The following is a 19,923-nucleotide window of genomic DNA, read 5'->3' as shown; positions in this document are numbered from 1 at the left end:
AAGAGATCTGGTGGTCAGGCTCGCTGACTTGGTTGACACGTATCATCGTATCCTAAATCGGTAGATCGATGTCATGTTTTTGATCACTTGCTTGTCTGGCCCAGACTGGATTATTTACAGACCGCCAACGTAGCGGGAATATTGCTGAGTGTGGCGTAACCCAAAACGCTCTAACTCGCTTACTCTTTTAAAAACCTAAAGAAAAATGCCAGGAAAAGGAAATAAAGGCGTAGAATCCTCGCACAAGTTGTGTAAAAATAGGTCAACCGTCAGTCAAAATGTTATCTGTGTTGGTGGAGTAACTGGACGTGAGACAATGTCGGGACTGGATGCTATAGTGGATAGTCTTTGTCTGAGTTGCACGTCATCTCAACATTTAACAGAGCACCATGCCTCGTTTAGGTGATTGTTATACTATTTAAGTTCAGGTCACTATCGTCCCTGCACAATATCTACATCCGAGTCTTCCATCTACGTCCACACACAGCTCGTGGTAGTTATGACCTATTGTATATTGTATCATTCAGATGGCAGTGTCTTGCCACACTCTTTCAGATCACCGTATCTGAGCCGGAGAGAGCACCTTGGAAATCGATACATGCTGTTTTAGTAAAAATGCATGCTAATTCAAATAATTATCTGTTTTCAACACACCACGGAACAAAGAAATCATTATTTCCAAAAGGAAGCCAAAGAAATCGATTGTTCTGATTGAAAAGAGCCCAATTATCCGCATACTGTCTTAAACAGGCGTACATGACAATCTTTACTTAGCAACACTAATGTGTGATCTGCACTTCATTATCAATGCCGGGGGTGTTCATGACACAATCATATGTTGAACCCAAGCAGTGATCCCTTCTTTGTATACATAGTAAACTCCTGTGCCGTAAACGCCGACAAATTTGGTCATTACTCTTTTTAAAATGAGGTAACCAGCGTTACTACAGTGGATACAGGAGAATTACGAGGCAGTAAGCTAAAGGACGCTGCACACGCTGATGGATGCCAACGTGCACGTACAGAGTAGATGTATGTCTGTTTGAGCCTCAAACAAAAGAATCAATTTTCAGCATTGAGTTCTTTAAGCAGGTTGTGTTATATATCGTCTTTAATCGACCATTGTGTGAGTTTATATAATGACAGTTTTCAACTATGTTTTTCCAAGAACAGTAATGATGACTCAATGTAATCAGGATGTCACTATGCAACGGTGATGTTAAATCACTGTGGTTATTATCAGGTATCAGACAGACTTCGTCCAGACACATTGCTTCCAGGACGGACGTGCGAGGAAATTAATTTGTACCATGCGTATAATCATCTTGTTTACGTATACATATTCGTACATTTGGGCTCTATCTCTGGGTAAGTTAACTTCATAATACAACTGGGATTTTTTACATATTTAAGAGTGATACAGTTGCATTTACATGTATTGCGTTTTGAGGTGATTTGAACATAAGTGTTTTTACAAATGATACGATATACATAAAAGTGTTTCAGTTGTCCATGCATTTTTAAAGAGATCCCAATTAGCAACTATGCATACGTGTAACATTCATGTAGGTAAATATTACATATTCAGAATTTTTCAACAGAAACGTTTTTTTCAAAGGGCCATTAATATATCTCAAAACATTATTCTCAGCGTTAATTACGATGACGAGAGTTATTGATGTTTGGTAAGTCAGCAGTAAATGTAGAAGCTGGTAATCTGTGATATTGGTGGGTAACACGTCTTATGATTATTTTTCTTATCATGCAACCAGTTCGCTTTCCCGTGCTATAACAGATATTGTCCTGAACACTGAGGAGTATGAGAAATGCCCAAATCCTACCGTGTGCTCGGTCAGGGATCAGTTAAATGTGACAAGTTGGCTGATCTCTGCAGGGGAGCAATTTGCTGCATCGAAAACAGGTAACCTTTCTCACATATATGGACTCTCAATAAAATATATTCTTACAATATTACTTCTTTCTTTTTATATTTTGCAAAAATCCGTTGATGATTTCCTTTCATTTCATCTATTTAATTAAAATCGTCCTAGGGTTCCCTACCGTCACATAACAAAAGACGGGGCGATCTACCATAACGCTACCAATGAGACTTTGAATGTGGAGGTACTAGTGGTTTTATTCTGATCACCTTGAACAGGTTACCACGGGGCTTATTAATTTTTCGTTTTATGTTATTGCTACTGGGTTTTGACAATGTGGGGACGAGATATTTACTTACATGGCTTCCATTACAGGTTTAAAACACATTTTCTGGAAAGCACTATGGCATGTGAGAGAATCCGTTCTTCATAATATTTGTGTGGAATTGGAGCTTGAAAATAAAGGCATCAGCACCGATTACGTACCCCTTCACTTTGATCTGTTTCATTTTTATGAGGGGAAATATCTGTTCGGATTTGATGAAACGTTCACGAAAGCATAGTAATAAATAAATAATAATAAATGAATATTTCTATAGCGCCGTATCCATATACCATATGCTCAAAGCGCTGTACATGTACAGCAAGTGAAAGTTTAGTCAAGATAATATTTTTAAGAGATGTGTCTTCAAACGTGCTTTAAAACTCTCCAATGATTTGCATGTTCTAATGTCTATAGTCAAGGCATTCCATAGAGTAGCAGCAGAGCTTCTGAATGAACCTTGTCCAAATCTCTTGAGCTCCATCTTCGTATCTGGAGGAGATGTTGCATATCTGACCTAAGAGAACGAGATGGTTTGTACACATTGATGAGTTCACACAAATATCCAGGTGCCGTTCCACTTACACACTGATACGTAAGGGAAAGAACTTTGTAATCAACCCGTGTCTGTACAGGTGGCCAATGCACAGATCTTAGTATTGGCGTGATATGATCGTACTTGGATCTGGGTGTCACTATCCTGGCTGCCTCGTCCTGTATCTTCTGTAGTCTGTGAATGTGTTCTTGGTTTGCACTCAAAAGACTGTTGCAATAGTCAAGCCTAGATAGTAACATGGTGCTGCTGCCCTACACCTTCAGAGATTCTGGGTGAGAATGTGACGAATGTTCCCGATGTTGTGCAAATGGTAGTGACACTTACTACATAAGTCAGCTACATGCTTTCACAGTCCAGTTCCGATTTAAGAGTCCTTTAGGAGAGCTTTATTTCTTCTTTACCAGCAGAGGGCTTGTCTATCTTGTTCTTCTTCAGCATGCAGTTGGTTCCAGCAAGCATGGCTTCAGTTTTGCTGTTTTCAACTTTATTCTGTTGTCGTGCACCAAGGAACCAATGTCACTCAGAAAATCTTCCAATGATGACGACTCGTGAAGGGTAGAATAGGCCTTCAGCAACCCATGCTTGCCCTAAAGGGCGACTATGCTTGTCGTAAGAGGAGACTAACGGGATCGGGTGGTCAGGCTCGCTTACTTGGTTGACACATGTCATCTGTTCCCAATTGCGCAGATCGATGCTCATGTTGCTGATCAGTGTATTGTCTGGTCCAGACTCGATTATTTACAGACCGCCACCATATATCTGGAATATTGCTGAGCTCCATCTTCGTATCTGGAGGAGATGTTGCATATCTGACCTAAGAGAACGAGATGGTTTGTACACATTGATGAGTTCACACAAATATCCAGGTGCCGTTCCACTTACACACTGATACGTAAGGGAAAGAACTTTGTAATCAACCCGTGTCTGTACAGGTGGCCAATGCACAGATCTTAGTTTTGGCGTGATATGATCGTACTTGGATCTGGGTGTCACTATCCTGGCTGCCTCGTCCTGTATCTTCTGTAGTCTGTGAATGTGTTCTTGGTTTGCACTCAAAAGACTGTTGCAATAGTCAAGCCTAGATAGTAACATGGTGCTGCTGCCCTACACCTTCAGAGATTCTGGGTGAGAATGTGACGAATGTTCCCGATGTTGTGCAAATGGTAGTGACACTTACTACATAAGTCAGCTACATGCTTTCACAGTCCAGTTCCGATTTAAGAGTCCTTTAGGAGAGCTTTATTTCTTCTTTACCAGCAGAGGGCTTGTCTATCTTGTTCTTCTTCAGCATGCAGTTGGTTCCAGCAAGCATGGCTTCAGTTTTGCTGTTTTCAACTTTATTCTGTTGTCGTGCACCAAGGAACCAATGTCACTCAGAAAATCTTCCAATGATGACGACTCGTGAAGGGTAGAATAGGCCTTCAGCAACCCATGCTTGCCCTAAAGGGCGACTATGCTTGTCGTAAGAGGAGACTAACGGGATCGGGTGGTCAGGCTCGCTTACTTGGTTGACACATGTCATCTGTTCCCAATTGCGCAGATCGATGCTCATGTTGCTGATCAGTGTATTGTCTGGTCCAGACTCGATTATTTACAGACCGCCACCATATATCTGGAATATTGCTGAGCTCCATCTTCGTATCTGGAGGAGATGTTGCATATCTGACCTAAGAGAACGAGATGGTTTGTACACATTGATGAGTTCACACAAATATCCAGGTGCCGTTCCACTTACACACTGATACGTAAGGGAAAGAACTTTGTAATCAACCCGTGTCTGTACAGGTGGCCAATGCACAGATCTTAGTATTGGCGTGATATGATCGTACTTGGATCTGGGTGTCACTATCCTGGCTGCCTCGTCCTGTATCTTCTGTAGTCTGTGAATGTGTTCTTGGTTTGCACTCAAAAGACTGTTGCAATAGTCAAGCCTAGATAGTAACATGGTGCTGCTGCCCTACACCTTCAGAGATTCTGGGTGAGAATGTGACGAATGTTCCCGATGTTGTGCAAATGGTAGTGACACTTACTACATAAGTCAGCTACATGCTTTCACAGTCCAGTTCCGATTTAAGAGTCCTTTAGGAGAGCTTTATTTCTTCTTTACCAGCAGAGGGCTTGTCTATCTTGTTCTTCTTCAGCATGCAGTTGGTTCCAGCAAGCATGGCTTCAGTTTTGCTGTTTTCAACTTTATTCTGTTGTCGTGCACCAAGGAACCAATGTCACTCAGAAAATCTTCCAATGATGACGACTCGTGAAGGGTAGAATAGGCCTTCAGCAACCCATGCTTGCCCTAAAGGGCGACTATGCTTGTCGTAAGAGGAGACTAACGGGATCGGGTGGTCAGGCACGCTTACTTGGTTGACACATGTCATCTGTTCCCAATTGCGCAGATCGATGCTCATGTTGCTGATCAGTGTATTGTCTGGTCCAGACTCGATTATTTACAGACCGCCACCATATATCTGGAATATTGCTGAGTGCGGCGTAAAACTAAACTCACTCACTCACTCCAATGATGACATTGGTGAGGTAGGATTCTGAAGAGGAAGTCGTGGCTATCTATGAGGTGACCAAGTGGCTTTCTGTACATGGTGAATAAAACCAGCCCCAACACAGATCCTTGTGGTACACCACACTCCAGCAACACTCTGTTAGGTTTGATATCATCCATGGCAACAGCTTGCTGTCTTCCTGATACATAAGGGATGATCTACTAGTGAGATCCTGAGATACCGAACTATGACTGAAGGCGATTAAGGAGTGTGCAGTGGTCCACTGTGTCAAAGGCTGCTGTCAAATCTAGAAGAACCAGAAAACCCAGTTTACTCTGATCAACTGTTTGTTGAAGTTCGCTGACAACTCTAAGTAAGGCTGTCTCCGTGCTGTGACCGACACTATAAGCAGACTGGAAAATGGGTTCAAGGAGATTGGATTGGATTTCATAAATTCAACGATGCGGTACTTAACAGCTTTCAGTAGAGGTTTTGATATGTAGGGAAGGTTTGAGACAGGCCGATAGTTTGAAGATTTGTATTTGTCCAGGCTAGGTTTCTTGAGCAAAGGTTTTACAACTGGTGATTTGAAACATTCTGGAAATACTCCTGCTTCAAGACTTTGATTGATTATTCTTCTTATTGTAGGCAGCAAGATATCTATCTATAACAGCTTGGTGGGAATGGGATCACAACTTGTTTGTTCACAGCAAGAGATTAGTTTCATGGCCTCTGTTTCTTCTAAGGGTGTAAATCAAGTGCTTTCAACTTAGCCGTCGATTCAGCTTCAACTACACCTTCAGAGACTCTTGAAAACTCCCAACGACTCTTGTCGATCTTGCCGCTAAAGAATTCAGAGAATTTACTAGCAAGGTATTCTTTCGGAAGGCTTTCCTCAAAAACTGAACACTTGATAGAGCAGCATCCTTGGGTTGTTCAGATTCGACAATATCTTACCCTTGCAAAATTCTGACTTACAATCCTTGATAAGTTTCTTTACATTCACCCGACTTGATTTATACATCTGACGATGTATTTCATGTCCTGAATTCGTTCACTTTCGCTCCATAGTTCGCCTGTCTGCTTTGGCTTGCTGGATCTTCTTATTGCACCACGGCATACCTAGTTTTACATGCTTCTGTTTTCGTGTAGCAGGTGCATGTTTGTCAAGAAGGTCCTTGGGAGTTTTGTTGTAGAGGTTAGTTAGTTCATTGACATCAGTTGGAGGATTTGTAAGCAAGATGGATTTCTGGAGATCTGACCTAGAATGTATTACGTTTAGTTGGAAGTATCTCAATCATCTGACAGCATTCTGGGATTAAATTGGTCATTCCTTTCACCGATCTGCCCCGTGGAACTAGAAATATAAGGCACTGTCCTCATCCTTATCATGTCTGGATCTTTGTGTCATTTAGAGGACATTACTGATGTGTGAGTAACAAAACTGATGTCCGCCATACCATATTCAGACTGCTACAATCAGTTGCGATGTGTTTTCAGTAGTACAATTGACTTGCATTTGCCTGTACATGTCACTCATACACATATGCTTATATTATACCATGCCACTCTGCATTATTATAGCAATCAGGAAGGGTTCGCTCCTTTGTTGTTGTCTGTTTCTCTTGATTCCAAGGGAAAGGTCAGAAACAAATATTATTTGGTGAATATACATTAACTGGAGTAGCAGTGATGGGATTTTATAGCTGCCATGATATATTCAATACATATTTCCATCTACTAATCTTAAGTTCGGATTTAGTTCAAACATGAGTGAGTGAGTGAACTCTTAAAGTCACATCAGCAATATTTCAGCCATATCGTGACTAAAACAAGATGGAAATCCATCAGAAATACATGTAAATTATAAACACCTGTCAACGAAGAAGAGTAAAACCAACTATCATATCACAGTAATTAATATGTGAAACTAGCGTCTGTCTCTAAAAACTTGTTCAAATGAGAAGAAGACAGTATAAAAATGTGCTATAGTTTGCCAACAACGGAAGGTAGATCACCATACTAGGAACCATGGGGACTTACAGTTTAAAAGTTAATGTTTTTAATTGAATGCCCGTGGTACATTAATTACTCTGCTGTTGTAACAGTGTGGTTTAAATTACAGTGAGATCAGTGGATGGGGGTATTGTGGTCCTCGCATCGCTCTCTCCTTGTCAGCGTCACTTCAGTCCCTCAACCAACAGGAATGACACCCCTATCAGCATTTGCTCCACTGTCTGCACGACGTTCCTATCCAGCCACACAATATATGTCCAATCAGTGTTAAACGTCACAAAGCAAACCATCTTTGATGCCCTCGTCAGACCCGATTCTGTGGAAGACGTCATGCGCGGCATTACCTCATTACTCAATGACGTGGAGTGGAAGACGTTCGTTGTTATAACTTCATCTTATGACGGTAGGATATAGAACACCCCATACTGAACAAACTTTAAATCCCATTCCATTGTCTGCTCACTAAAGTATTTTTCAGGAATGGAGCCATCAGTACCAGTTTCAACTGTAAGACCCTGACAATCACCAATTCTGGATGTAATTTAAGTAGGGTAATATCCTCCTAACTCTCCATTCCTGAAACATAATGGGCCTGGGCTCCATCAAGTTTCAGGAATGTTGAGTTTTTCGGACATTACCCTCTACATGATGGTCGTTAAGGAAAATGTCTTGATAATAAATAATTGAAAGTAACAATTTGTGAATATGCGATGAGGAATACATCAACGAGTTACGGACATAATTTAAACCTTCAGACACATGACCCACAACACAAGGGATAAATGTAATATACATGCGGACAAAAGAAGTCTATTGTCGATATAACAGATATGAATCTCGTTACTGAATATCACCATTCAATGAATCAGTACACAAAACTATGGTAATATGCTCACTACATAACGCTATTTACATTTTTGACTTCTCTGTTAACAATTATTTTGTACATTTTGTGTCAACCGAATATATTAAAATTAAATGCTCTATCCGCACATTAGAAGAAAAGGTAAGGTCATATCCCATGAAGTGCTTTCTAAATGTATTTGTTTACAGTTTTGACTGAACTGTCTGGCGGTAGACTGGCTTCGATCAAGTTACTGCTGTATATGATAGATGATCTCAACCATCCACTTGAAAGTATTGACCTCGCCAGTATCTATGAGCTGCTTCCGGAGGAGGACCTCAACTTTCTTGTGATGTGTCCCTCCGAATGTATATCGAAACTCCTCAATCAGGTAGAGTCTGGGTGTGCTCCCAGTCCACAGCTAAATGTTCGTTTCTGGACAGTGTTTTATTTATTATCATGGTATATGAGAATCTTTAACAATACCAAAATGAGTTTATGCTACGGGTATTACATCTCCTGTAGGTAGAAAGTACTTAGTTGTGCTACCTCCGATCTCGATGCAGTATAAAGTGCCGTTTTGGTAATTTATATCAGCTAATAATAACAATACACAACAGACTATTTTTCAAAACAATATGTCCCTGGAAGGGTGATCTGCCTTGGGTTGCTGGCGATCTATAGCCCTTTTTACTTGTATTGTCCCAACTGGGAAGCCAGGTTTAGAGATAAATACTAGTAATATAATCTAGTTGTTTTACTCTCCTTCGTTGACGTTTTTATTATTCACCTATGACTTAATGTAGTCACGATGTGGCTGAAATATTGCTAGAGTGTTTTTTTTATTTGAACTCACTCACTGAATTTGATTCAAAACAAGTTACTTCACGGGGTCATTTATAACGAACTTTATGCGAACTATGTATCGGTTTTTTACGTATACCACAAATTAGGCAGGGAAAATAACATCTTTATGACTAATATATGCTGAATTCAAAACTACATGAAAGGAAGAGTATGGTTTTAACATATACAGAAGAGTAGATGGTATGAAGTGCATACGTGTTTCTGGTCAGGCTCACCGGATGGATTCAAACTCGACAAAGATGGAATCAGCTGGGAGCTCGAAATGGCTGGTGATTCCTTCTTCCGGAAGTGCCATGGATATTGCTCACAGTCGTGAGGCACTAAAAACTGAGGGTGTTGTGTTTCTGGAGTTCATGCCCTGCTCGAAGTATTTTGCACCGCTGGTAAACAACTGTTTGGTGTAGGCACATGCCTGTGCTATTGTTGTGAAGTGATTTCCGTGTCAAAGAGAAAGTATGTCACACTGCGTCATTACAATACGTAAATTTGTTGACACCATCCAAGGAAAAGAAATTGTATCATGACTGAGCTACGACCATTGTTCGAACTTTTTACCACTCTTGGAAGTTCTTAGGTGCGTATGACATCATGTTTCGAAGTCTGGTAGCTACTATTATATTTTCAGAACCTGGAGATTATCGCCGAGCAAAGGAGTAATATGACAGAACAGAAAGTTGAACAGATACAGAGGGTAAATGTTCTTGTGCTATTGTTGTGAAGTGATTCCAGTGTCAAAAGGAAATGTCACCCAGCATTAGTACAAATTGTAAATTCCTTTACACTCAGCACTTATCATGACTGAGATATAAACAACCTAATGAACACTCTTGGAAGTTATTAGATGTGTATGACATCACTTTTTCGAAATTTGTTAGTTCCATTATATTTACAGAACCTGGAGATTGTCGCCCAGCAAAGGAGTAATGTAACAGAACAGGAAGGTAAACAGACACAAAAGGTAAATATTCTCAACATCCAAAGCTAAAGCGTGTGACAGATTAACATCATTCCTGCACTATAACGACGGGGTACAACAGATTGTACTAATGTGGGAATGAAGTAAGGGTCTTCAGAATGAACCACTTAAACCACTAGACCACATCACCGTTCCCCAAATCTAAAGTGTGACTCGTATGGTTCTGGTGGCCACATACAGCATCATGTAGCTTTGGGTTGAGTACATCGCAGTATATTGACATAGTTCGACTGAGACATAAAGTTTGAACCAACACAAGAGAACGTACAGTGTAAAAGCCCATTGCTTCTCTGTTGTAATGAGTAGTTTTGCCCGTATATGACGACAGTAGTATCTGTAACTGTAACGTCTTAGTGAATATTAAGTTGAAACACACAGAAGGGAAATTGTGTTGTGTCGGTATTTTCTGGATTATTTATATGTATTATTTTATTTCTGAACTTCACCTCGATATATTTTATGCATCAATGCTATTTCCTAAAAGGTCACATGCAACGCAAAACACAACTTTGCTGTTTCTGACACCTTTCTCTATGGACCTTCCAGGAACGCAGTGGTTCACCATCTCACTAATTGGATTCTTATACCAGTGTCACGCTTGCTTGACAACGGTATATGAATCGCATCATATACAATAAACCAATAAACAAAGTTGTTATCCATTAAGAATCTTATTACTCACCATACTTCTAAAGTGCCAATCAAGCAGGTCATCTCTATGTAGACAATATGAGCCCTAAACCTATCGACAAATGAACCAGCCAATCAAAGACTTCGTTACACTTGTGTGGGTTCGGTCTCCTGGGTGCTTCGTTTCGAGGAAAGTAAACCCAAGTACAAAGTATTGCACTTTTGATTCGTTACGGTATAATTTTGTCTATTTCTTCACAATCAGCAATGTATATTATATGTCATGAATAAGTGATAATTGCGTCCTATTTATGTTTCGGTGGTTTTTTGGCATGTGGTCTTTAAGTATGCAACAAATTGTGCTGAGGCAAATTCATTACACATAAGGGCATGGGGCGTCTAATAAATCTTATCTACTCAATTCACTACTGCATAAGAAGAATGAAGATATGACTGCATACATTTGCAGCCTCCAATCGTAAGGGACTCCGTCGTTCAAGCTAAGCTCCAAGTGCTCAGCGAAAGTCAAACTGGGGCAAAGATTGAAACTGTGGGCTATATTGGAAGAGATAACTCCGTTGAGGTCAAGCATCCGCTCTATCATGTCAACAGTTACGGATTTCACAACCGAACGTTAACTGTCGGGATTCTAGAGGTATGTAATATACACACGTCATAAATGTGTTGCTTTGTTCTGTTGATATTGTCATCTGCGCAGCTGAAGATCGAACTGAGAGAATCACACATTTTCTGATTTGACAACGGAACGTTAACTGTCGGGACTCTGGTGTTACTCCTATTGTGTTGCTTCCTTCCAGAGTGTTTAAAGAAAGCGCATGAGAACATAATGCTGAAAACATTGAAGTTTGGACATTCGATTTACGTGCAATAGTATTATGTTGATCTATTCCTTTGTGCGTCAGCATCGGCTGTTTGAATGTATACATCAACTAAATCAAACTCTGTCGGGGGCAGAGAGGCTTTGTTTAAACCCCATCGACCAGGAACCGTTAACACAGTTCACTTACACCTTCATTGTTGCTTTGTCTTTTTATAAATGCTCATCAAAGTTTGTTTTATCTACAAACGTATTCAACGACCGCATTGTTTAAAGTGTGTCCCTGAATGTCAAATTCTGCGTTCATGTTTTTGGGTTGTGTACTCTGTAAAAAGAGGCGTTGCGTTAATCTAGCTTATTTTCAAACGCGAGATCCATGATATTGCTTTAGTGTCAAGTTCAGGACAACCACCGTCCAAATATTTCTAAACCCGAAACCTATGTAGACAAGCCATATGCGACCTTCTCTTTAACGAGTTGTGTCTGTAAAACCATGGAACGAATGGTAAACAATAGGTTAGCATGGTATCTTGAAACTAATAACCTTCTAACAAATATTCAATGTGGTGTACACAAAACCGTAGTACCATTCATCAATTGGTACGACTAGAATTCTTTGTTAAAAGTGCAAAAGTGAAAACAACGCGCGGTATCGATATTCTTTGATCTTGAGAAAGCTGACGATACCCCCTGGAAGCGTGGTACATATATTTTAAAGGATTTACATGATTTTGGTTTGAGGGGCTTTTGCGTCTTTATATTTCACGGTTTTTGAGCGACAGACAATTTCAGGTCCGATTGGGTTCAACCCTGTCTGACCATTACTATCAGGATCAGGGTGTACCACAAGGAAGTATTTTGTCTGTCACATTGGGTAGTACTAGAATCAAAAGTTTATCCAAGGTTTAAAAGATGGGTCACATTTCTGTGGATAATTTTAATATTTCTTGTCGTGGTAAAATATGCATACTATTGAACGACAATTGCAGTTGTGTTTAAAAAAAATAAATGAATGGTGTCTTGAAAACGGCTTTAAATTCCCAAAGTCCAAAGCTAATTGCCTTCACTCTTGTAGAAAAATTATACCGCATGAGGATCCGGAACTATTTTAAATGGCACTCCCTTCAAAGTTGTGAAGGAGGCAAAGTTCGTGGGTCTAATTTTCGATTCCCATTTAACCTTTTTGCCTCATGTATCAAATCCCTAAAAACTAAATGTCTGAAAGCACTCGATTTACTGAAAGTCGTTTCTAATTCCCTGTGGGGAGGAGATCAAGCTTCTATCCTACACCTATACAGATCACTTGTCCGTTCAAAGCGTGATTATGGCTCAATCGTCTCTTTCTTGCCTTCAGTGATTACAAATATTTCTTGTAAACGTCCACTTGTAATTGAAATTATTGAACTGTATAATGATCTTGGTACTGACCAGTTCGACATCGTCTTCTGTTGGTTACCCAGCGACGTTGAGATTTCTGGAAATACAATGGTCGATCTTGTTGCCAAGGCCAGCAACAAATCTGCCACACGACTTCTTATTCCATACACTGATTACAAAGCTAGCGTTAGAACTTACATCCGTGATCTGATGCAGAAGAAATGGGACACTCAAGTAGGTATCAATAAATTACACGAAAAAAAACCGTATATTGGTTACACTTACTTGAACTGTCAGTCCAGAGTTGAAGAGGTTATATAAACCTATATAGGTTACACTTACCTGGGTTGTCATTTCTGATTTGAAGAGGTCATCATGAGATGTCATCATGAGATGTCGTATTGGCAATACTAGATACACTCAGAATATTTATTGAAAGGCGAAGATCCTTCGTTTTGTATCCCTTGTGATGAACAAATCACGGCCTAGCATGTCCTGTTCGACTATGTTGAATATTCCATTCCAAGAGATATACTTTTCAAACCTCGAAACACGAAGGATTTTTTTAAAAATAATAGTTCTCATTTGATTATCTATCTATCTATCTATCTCTCTCTATATATATATATATACATACACACACGCACGCACGCACGCACGCACGCACGCATTTCTGGTGGATTTTCAACTTGTGTTAGTCACGATATGGCTGAAATATTGCCGATGTGACTTTATATATTAACTCATTCACATGATACCTTTTTGTTATTATTTAATCTGCATTCCTATTATTTATCACCACCACAGTGTACATCGTCTCGTCAGCCACCCTGTTTCTCTTTGTCATTTCCATTAATTACTATCTACCTTCAGTTGTTGGTGATCTATAGCGTACTTTTATATTATGTATTGTCCACACTGTGCTGTAGTTTTAACTTCATATACTAGTTGTAGACTCGACTTGTGATACTCTAGTTATTTTACCGTACTTTGATGATGGGTTTTATAATATCTACATGTTCTGTATAATCCTGTTTATTCTCGTCACGATATGGCTGGGATGTTGCCGATGTGACATTAAATTATAACTCACTCACTCACACTCCATTAAATACTGTATTGCCTTTATTGGCCATCCGCCTTGGCTGTGTCTGTCACCACATCAGCTGTACAAGGAACTGCTATTGTTTCCCTGTCTGCCCAGTGTTGAGCCTTTCTCTACCCATTGTTGTCAAAAACTGTATCTATATGCTCACATCTATCTTGTCAAAGTGGAGTCCGGTATTCCGACTATCTGTGTTGGGACGACCGCGAGCAGGAGGATGCCGCTCGGAGGTAACGTCCTGGGGTTGAGCAGGAAGTCTGCAAACCTCATTTATGTATACTCCTTTGTCATGTCTTGTGTGAGCAACTAAAGAAGTTTCAGCCAAGCCCAAGTATGCCTTCGTGTTCGTCAACGTGCAGTTCGTCCTAATTCTTCGTCTATGTATTGTTCGTCAGACTATTGTGTGTTTCATTCCGAGTTGGTTCCCCGGTCGACCAAAACGACGAGTTGACAATATTGTAATACACAAACTTATACTCTGTTAACGTTCATGAAGTCGACATTACATAGGTGTTATTTTTGTCTCTGTGACAGTTGTTTATAATATGTCTGACGAACGACTGCATAAACCCAAAACAACACTTGCGAATGGAAATATATGTTATGTAATAGCAGCGATGCCAAATTAGCACCAGGCTTAAGTAAAATCCTCGGTTAACCCAGACATCGATCTTGCAGAACTAAACTGTGAAATCAATTAAAACTAAATACCCTCAAAACGCTAAATATTTAGTCCTGTGAAGGTCCGGGTTAGAATAGGCCTTCAGCATCCCATGCTTGCCATGAAAGATGACTGTGCTTGTTGTAAGAGGCAACTAACGGGATCGGGTGGTCAGGCTCGCCGACTTGGTTGACACATTTCATCGGTTCTCAACAGCGCAGATCGATGATCATGCTCTTGATCTGTGGATTGTCTGGTCCAGACTCGAGAAATTAGAGACCACCGCCACATAGCTGGATTATTACGGAGTGCGTCGTAAAACTATACTCCCTCACACTCACTAAATAATTAAAACATAATACTGAAATATTGACGGTTTTAAGGTTATAACCACCAGAATCAATACAAGGTGTTAAAAATCCGTCAGTACGTAACACAATCTACGTTCATGAATTTCCTGGTGACAATCACGTCAGCCTCTATTACCACATAATAATATGAACGTATGAATCGCAGCTATGAGCAAGCGAACAGTGGATTTCAGAACGTGGTTCATCGTGTGGAGTAAACGAAACATGGAATTGTTGAAGTTATTCACGGGACAGAATTACGAAATATATACATCGTATTCGTGGTATTCTAATGCTATTTCACAACAACGGTTTCGTATTCATACAGTGGCCGCTATTTGTGATCAAGAAGGTGGAGAACGGCGCTGTCAGGTTCGATGGTCTTTGCATGCAGCTGTTGCAGGAACTGGCAAAACAACTCAATTTCAGGTTTCAGTATTTTTTAATATCTTTTAATAATTTTTAAGATCTGTGTACTCTGCGTAGTTAATCATGCTTAACTTAACACGGGTCAAACAAAGCTTTACCGGAACGTATTGAAAGGTTTTGACTATACTTTGTTTGTGTTTGGTAGTTACAGGCTGGTGGAGCCCAAAGACAAGGAGTGGGGGCGGGAAGTCAATGGCAGTTGGACGGGGCTGGTCAAGCTGCTTATTAATGAGGTACGTTACAGTCATAATACATAATCTGTTATTGTAGAGAATGCGTTTATTGTAGAGAACGTGGGCGAATAACAGTAGATGTTGACAGTAGAGAACCAGCAGTAGATGTTTATAGTGGAGAAAAAAAAAGATTATACCTCTCACCTGGCCATAGTGCTAATTACCTGGCTCACATGGCTCACATCTCTCACCTGGCCATAGTGCTAATTACCTGGCTCACATCTCTCACCTAGTCATGGTGCAGTGTTGTTGTAACCAGAACTTCTTGGTTAGAAGTGAGAGTGAACAACGAGAATACTTCATTTCACCCTTTTATACCCCTCAGTCGCTTGTACCATGAGCGAGAAAAGCATGCATTTGAGTCAGCACGTGAATTTCATGCTAACTGCATGTGTATATAGATGTAACTGGTTGGCTTCTCCGTTTGTATCACTTTTTGTTACAATCGACAATTATTTTTGTGGTGCTTGATTAATGTTCATGTGTATACATGTACAATGTTTCAGGAGTGAGTGATCAAGGGGCAGTATGTTATATGTTGTATTGTAAAACTGTAAATAAGGAAACTTTGTATCGGAGTCATTGCTATAAGCAGTATACTTCTCAACATAACAGAACTTCAGCCAGCCGACAGGAATGTATGTTTTACACACCTTCCAAAGTTTGACAGTTATACCGAACCTGGTCCGTATTTAATGTGCATACCTACAGCTGACTTACGAAGCGAAGGTTGTCCTTTCAGGAAGCTGATATGACTGTGGCACCGATGGCTATAACAGAGAGCAGAGCCACGGTCATCGATTTCACAGTGCCATACTTCTACACCAATTCAGTACTTATTCTCAGCACACAAGATCCACACAAATGGTTGACCCTTCTATACCTGTTCCGTTACGAGGTTCTTGTTTGTATCCTCGCCTCACTCATCTTCTCCACTGTCTTCCTCTTCCTGATAGAAGAAGTGACACCAGTTCGTTCGGGGACGGACGGCAGGCCCACGGAAATGCTGAGTCGTTATGGAAATATACTCTGGTATCACTTTGGAGCTCTTGTGGCAAAGGGTAAATCAAAAGTGTTCAATAATAAAGATTCTGAAATAGAAACTTACTTCAGTTGAATAGATTGCGTATTGATATACGATTCACTTTTCTATAAGTCGTGACGCTTTAACTTGTTACTTTGTAGTTCTTTCGTCATAGGTATGCTTCTTGAAAAGAGAATTATGTGAATAAGATATTAATAAGATTTTTACTCTCATTTACACATAAATATGAAAAATGCAGCATAGATTGTTCGGTTAGTTCTGACTAGGCTCCCCATAACATTAGAGACTTTGCTATACAAACACATGCGCGCACGCGCACACACGTACGTACACAAAAACACACATCCAACCCAAACCCCAATGACGTACCCAAAAGTAGGTATCCGGAACTTATCGGTGCTCGATTTGATTTGAAAGCTTCAAATCAGTGAAAGTACATCAGGGGTCCAACCAAGAGACATAGAATCATTAGAGTCTCAAATGGTAAATATTCAAGTCTAAATAGAAGTAATATGCCAAGGAGAAGTTAACAGGTTGCGACCTTATTTTTTTTTTTTTCAGGAGGGACATACCTTCCAGAAACAGAGTCCGGACGCACGGTGCTCAGCTGTTGGTGGCTTTTCGCTGTGATAATGGCAACTATCTACAGTGGTAACCTCATAGCGTTCCTCGCTAACGGACGAGAGAAACCGCCTTTCTCCAGTCTGGCTGAGATGGTGCAACAGGACACATACACGTGGGGGTTTGTGGGAGGAACAGCACTTGTCACTCTCTTTCAGGTCAGTGCATGGGAGATGGTTGGGTTTATCGTAACTTTGATTGTGGTGAGATAGATTTTTATATCACATTCAAAATTAGTGCAGTCATGTGTGAACAGATGCGTATGTACCATCTTATACTGGTTGACATTGTAGGCCTTACAATTGTGAGATACCATGCCGCAGATAACCTAACACTAACACCGAGCTCCAATCCTTCTGTTGGGCGGCAGGCAGGGTAAAAATAAGAACCATCTTTTAATAGATTTTGGTATAATGCGACCAGTACATCGAACCCCAGAACACCACTGGTCCACGGAAACCGTTTCGATCTTTGGGGAATGTTTCAGCATAAGTATCTGTTTTACTGTTGTATGCGCCATATGTAAGCCATATCTTGACTGACTTCACACGTTGGTAGTACCAGCGTCGCAAAAACGACCTTTTACTTGACGAGTCCTTAAACATTATCCAGTTTAGCCTTTATCGTCAATGACACATTATCAGACACAGTGACTCACATGTTGCCCTATCTGAAGGTTCACCCTCTTGGTGTATTCACGCTGCATTGAACCTCATTGATGACGATGCTGTCTGTACATGGTTTACACTGTTTGTTGATGATACAGTATTATTTATGTCACATACGAAACGTGCTTTCAGGACTCCAACATTTCCGACTATCAGAAAATATGGCGACGTGTAAAGGAAATGACAGCAAAGGATCCTGACTGGTTGAGTCAAAATATCAACAAGCACCTGGGCCGAGTAGCCGAGAGCCAGTATGTCTTTATTTCAGGCGAGTCTATTATGGAAATGTGGGACGATTCAAGGCGGTGTAATCTACAGATACTGAATGAGGAATTCCGTTCCACGCCAATTGCAGTTGGCCTACCCAAACACAGTGAACACGTTCATGTCTTCTCCCATCAGTGAGTAATGGTTTTCTTGTATTTGTCATATTTTAAACTTGCCCATGGGTATGGGAACGATTGAATGTACCCGTTCATCAACTTAACAGCACTGTTGTTAAACTGGATTATGATGTCAAAATTTGGTAAATATCATATCATATTCACTGTACAAAGTAAGACGAGGGAGATCATATCTCTAAATTTTGTTTCCCGTAAATTGCCTCTTACGACAAGTATGGGTTGATGAAGATGAAGGAAATATAGGACATCAACGTGCGATCCCGTTAGTCACATCTGACATCATTCTTTGCTGAAGGCAAATTTCAGTCTTACATGTGTCATCGTATGGGACTAAATCAAAGATGGATTAAATAAACTATTGCAGAAATCTTTATTCTTGTATGAGTGTATGATGTACAAATGTTCGGTCCAAATATAATCGTTATACTCATATTCACAGAATATTGAAGGTATTCGAAAGCGGCCTGCTGGATCTGTGGTGGAATCGGTTGAAACCCAAACATCAGTGTCAATCTCTCAGTAGACAAACACAGAGAGTGGATCTATCAACATTGCAGAGCGCCTTCTATGGTGCAGGAGTGGGTGTGGCCATGGCACTCTTAGTCCTTATTTGTGAAATAATTCATAAACGGAGATGTAAACCAAGTCAGCATAGAAAGTCTGAGAGTGATGAAGAAGACTCCATGAGATCTGATGCTTCATCGTAGAAACTACCCCATCCAGACATAAAAGCCAGCACCAGACCTACGAGAGTACTAGTGTTGCACAGGGGCCTTACGAAGCCATATCACCTGTAAAACCTATCTTGATTACAAATCATAAATTCACTGACTTTTTAGTGTTAGTTTCTCTTTCGGTGGCATTTGTGTTGCTAAAGCATTCAGTTGGTTGTTCACTAATCAGTGTGCACTATGTAATACAAATCGGTGTGTTATATTGTATATTATATACTGTGTAGTACATGCAATAGATATTCAAGAGTTACTGCCTTGGTTGATTGCTATGACGTCTCTTCGTGCCCATAATGCGATCAAGCTTGCACTAGTGGCAGGCTTTCCTGACATGTGCTCCCAGGCATGGTAATAAACAGCTTATGATATGAGGAACCTGGTTGCTCCCACTGAACTTTAGCTCGCTATTCAAATGATAATTCTTATTTAGTCAGACAATATTTCTAATAAGTTTGGCCATAGCAAAGCTAGTTATGAAATCTTTAGAGTCTACCTTTACACGGTAGATTTTCCAAGCATGGTAGGGTTGTAAAGAAGTGAAAGGTTAAATGTTTGGATGTTCTCAGTAGATCACATACTGTTTTGTCAGCAACATGATACATGTTTATTGCATATGTTACCTAACTTGAAACGGAAATAAAAGACCAGAAAGCTCTCCTAAGACTAAATAAGATCAGTCGACAGACATTTTTTCTGCGTTTGAAGAGTTACTTGACGTGGGAACATGCCGAGACTGAATTCTAACAGTCTACCGATCTACTTCACCATAATACATCTAAAGCTGACTAGTCATTGTATGTTGTTTCACATATCAACATGCATATGAGCATACAGCAGAGCATGTCATACATGTTTTATGTAATTGCTGTACGACC

The 19,923-nt window shown here is 40.2% G+C and overlaps 2 protein-coding genes across 2 annotated transcripts in view; one reads left to right on the top strand and one right to left on the bottom strand.

Moving 5' to 3' along the window:
• The window catches only part of LOC137294727 (cyclic AMP-dependent transcription factor ATF-3-like), a 270,414-nt gene that overhangs the window by 86,821 nt on the left and 163,670 nt on the right, over window positions 1–19,923 (bottom strand). The gene's annotated exons all lie outside the window — the stretch shown is intronic.
• Window positions 927–19,024, top strand: LOC137295335 (probable glutamate receptor). Its single transcript, XM_067826651.1, has 14 exons — window positions 927–931; window positions 1,244–1,368; window positions 1,796–1,921; window positions 7,379–7,672; window positions 8,323–8,504; window positions 9,190–9,363; window positions 9,606–9,671; window positions 11,056–11,241; window positions 15,246–15,346; window positions 15,492–15,579; window positions 16,322–16,640; window positions 17,186–17,403; window positions 18,046–18,314; window positions 18,757–19,024. Exons 1-14 carry the CDS (start codon window positions 927–929, stop codon window positions 19,022–19,024), a joined length of 2,421 nt encoding a protein of 806 aa, XP_067682752.1.

The sequence above is a fragment of the Haliotis asinina genome, chromosome 8 (assembly GCF_037392515.1).
Source record: "Haliotis asinina isolate JCU_RB_2024 chromosome 8, JCU_Hal_asi_v2, whole genome shotgun sequence".
Taxonomy (NCBI): domain Eukaryota; kingdom Metazoa; phylum Mollusca; class Gastropoda; order Lepetellida; family Haliotidae; genus Haliotis; species Haliotis asinina.
Note: the sequence above shows the minus strand (reverse complement) of the source record. Positions and strands in the feature narration are given on the sequence as shown.

Bases quoted from the DNA above. Each gene is read 5' to 3' on its own strand.
- LOC137295335 (XM_067826651.1), top strand. The intron at 7,673-8,322 runs GTAGGATATAGA...ATTTGTTTACAG, and splicing joins TATAACTTCATCTTATGACG to TTTTGACTGAACTGTCTGGC. The intron at 16,641-17,185 runs GTAAATCAAAAG...TTTTTTTTTCAG, and splicing joins TGGAGCTCTTGTGGCAAAGG to GAGGGACATACCTTCCAGAA.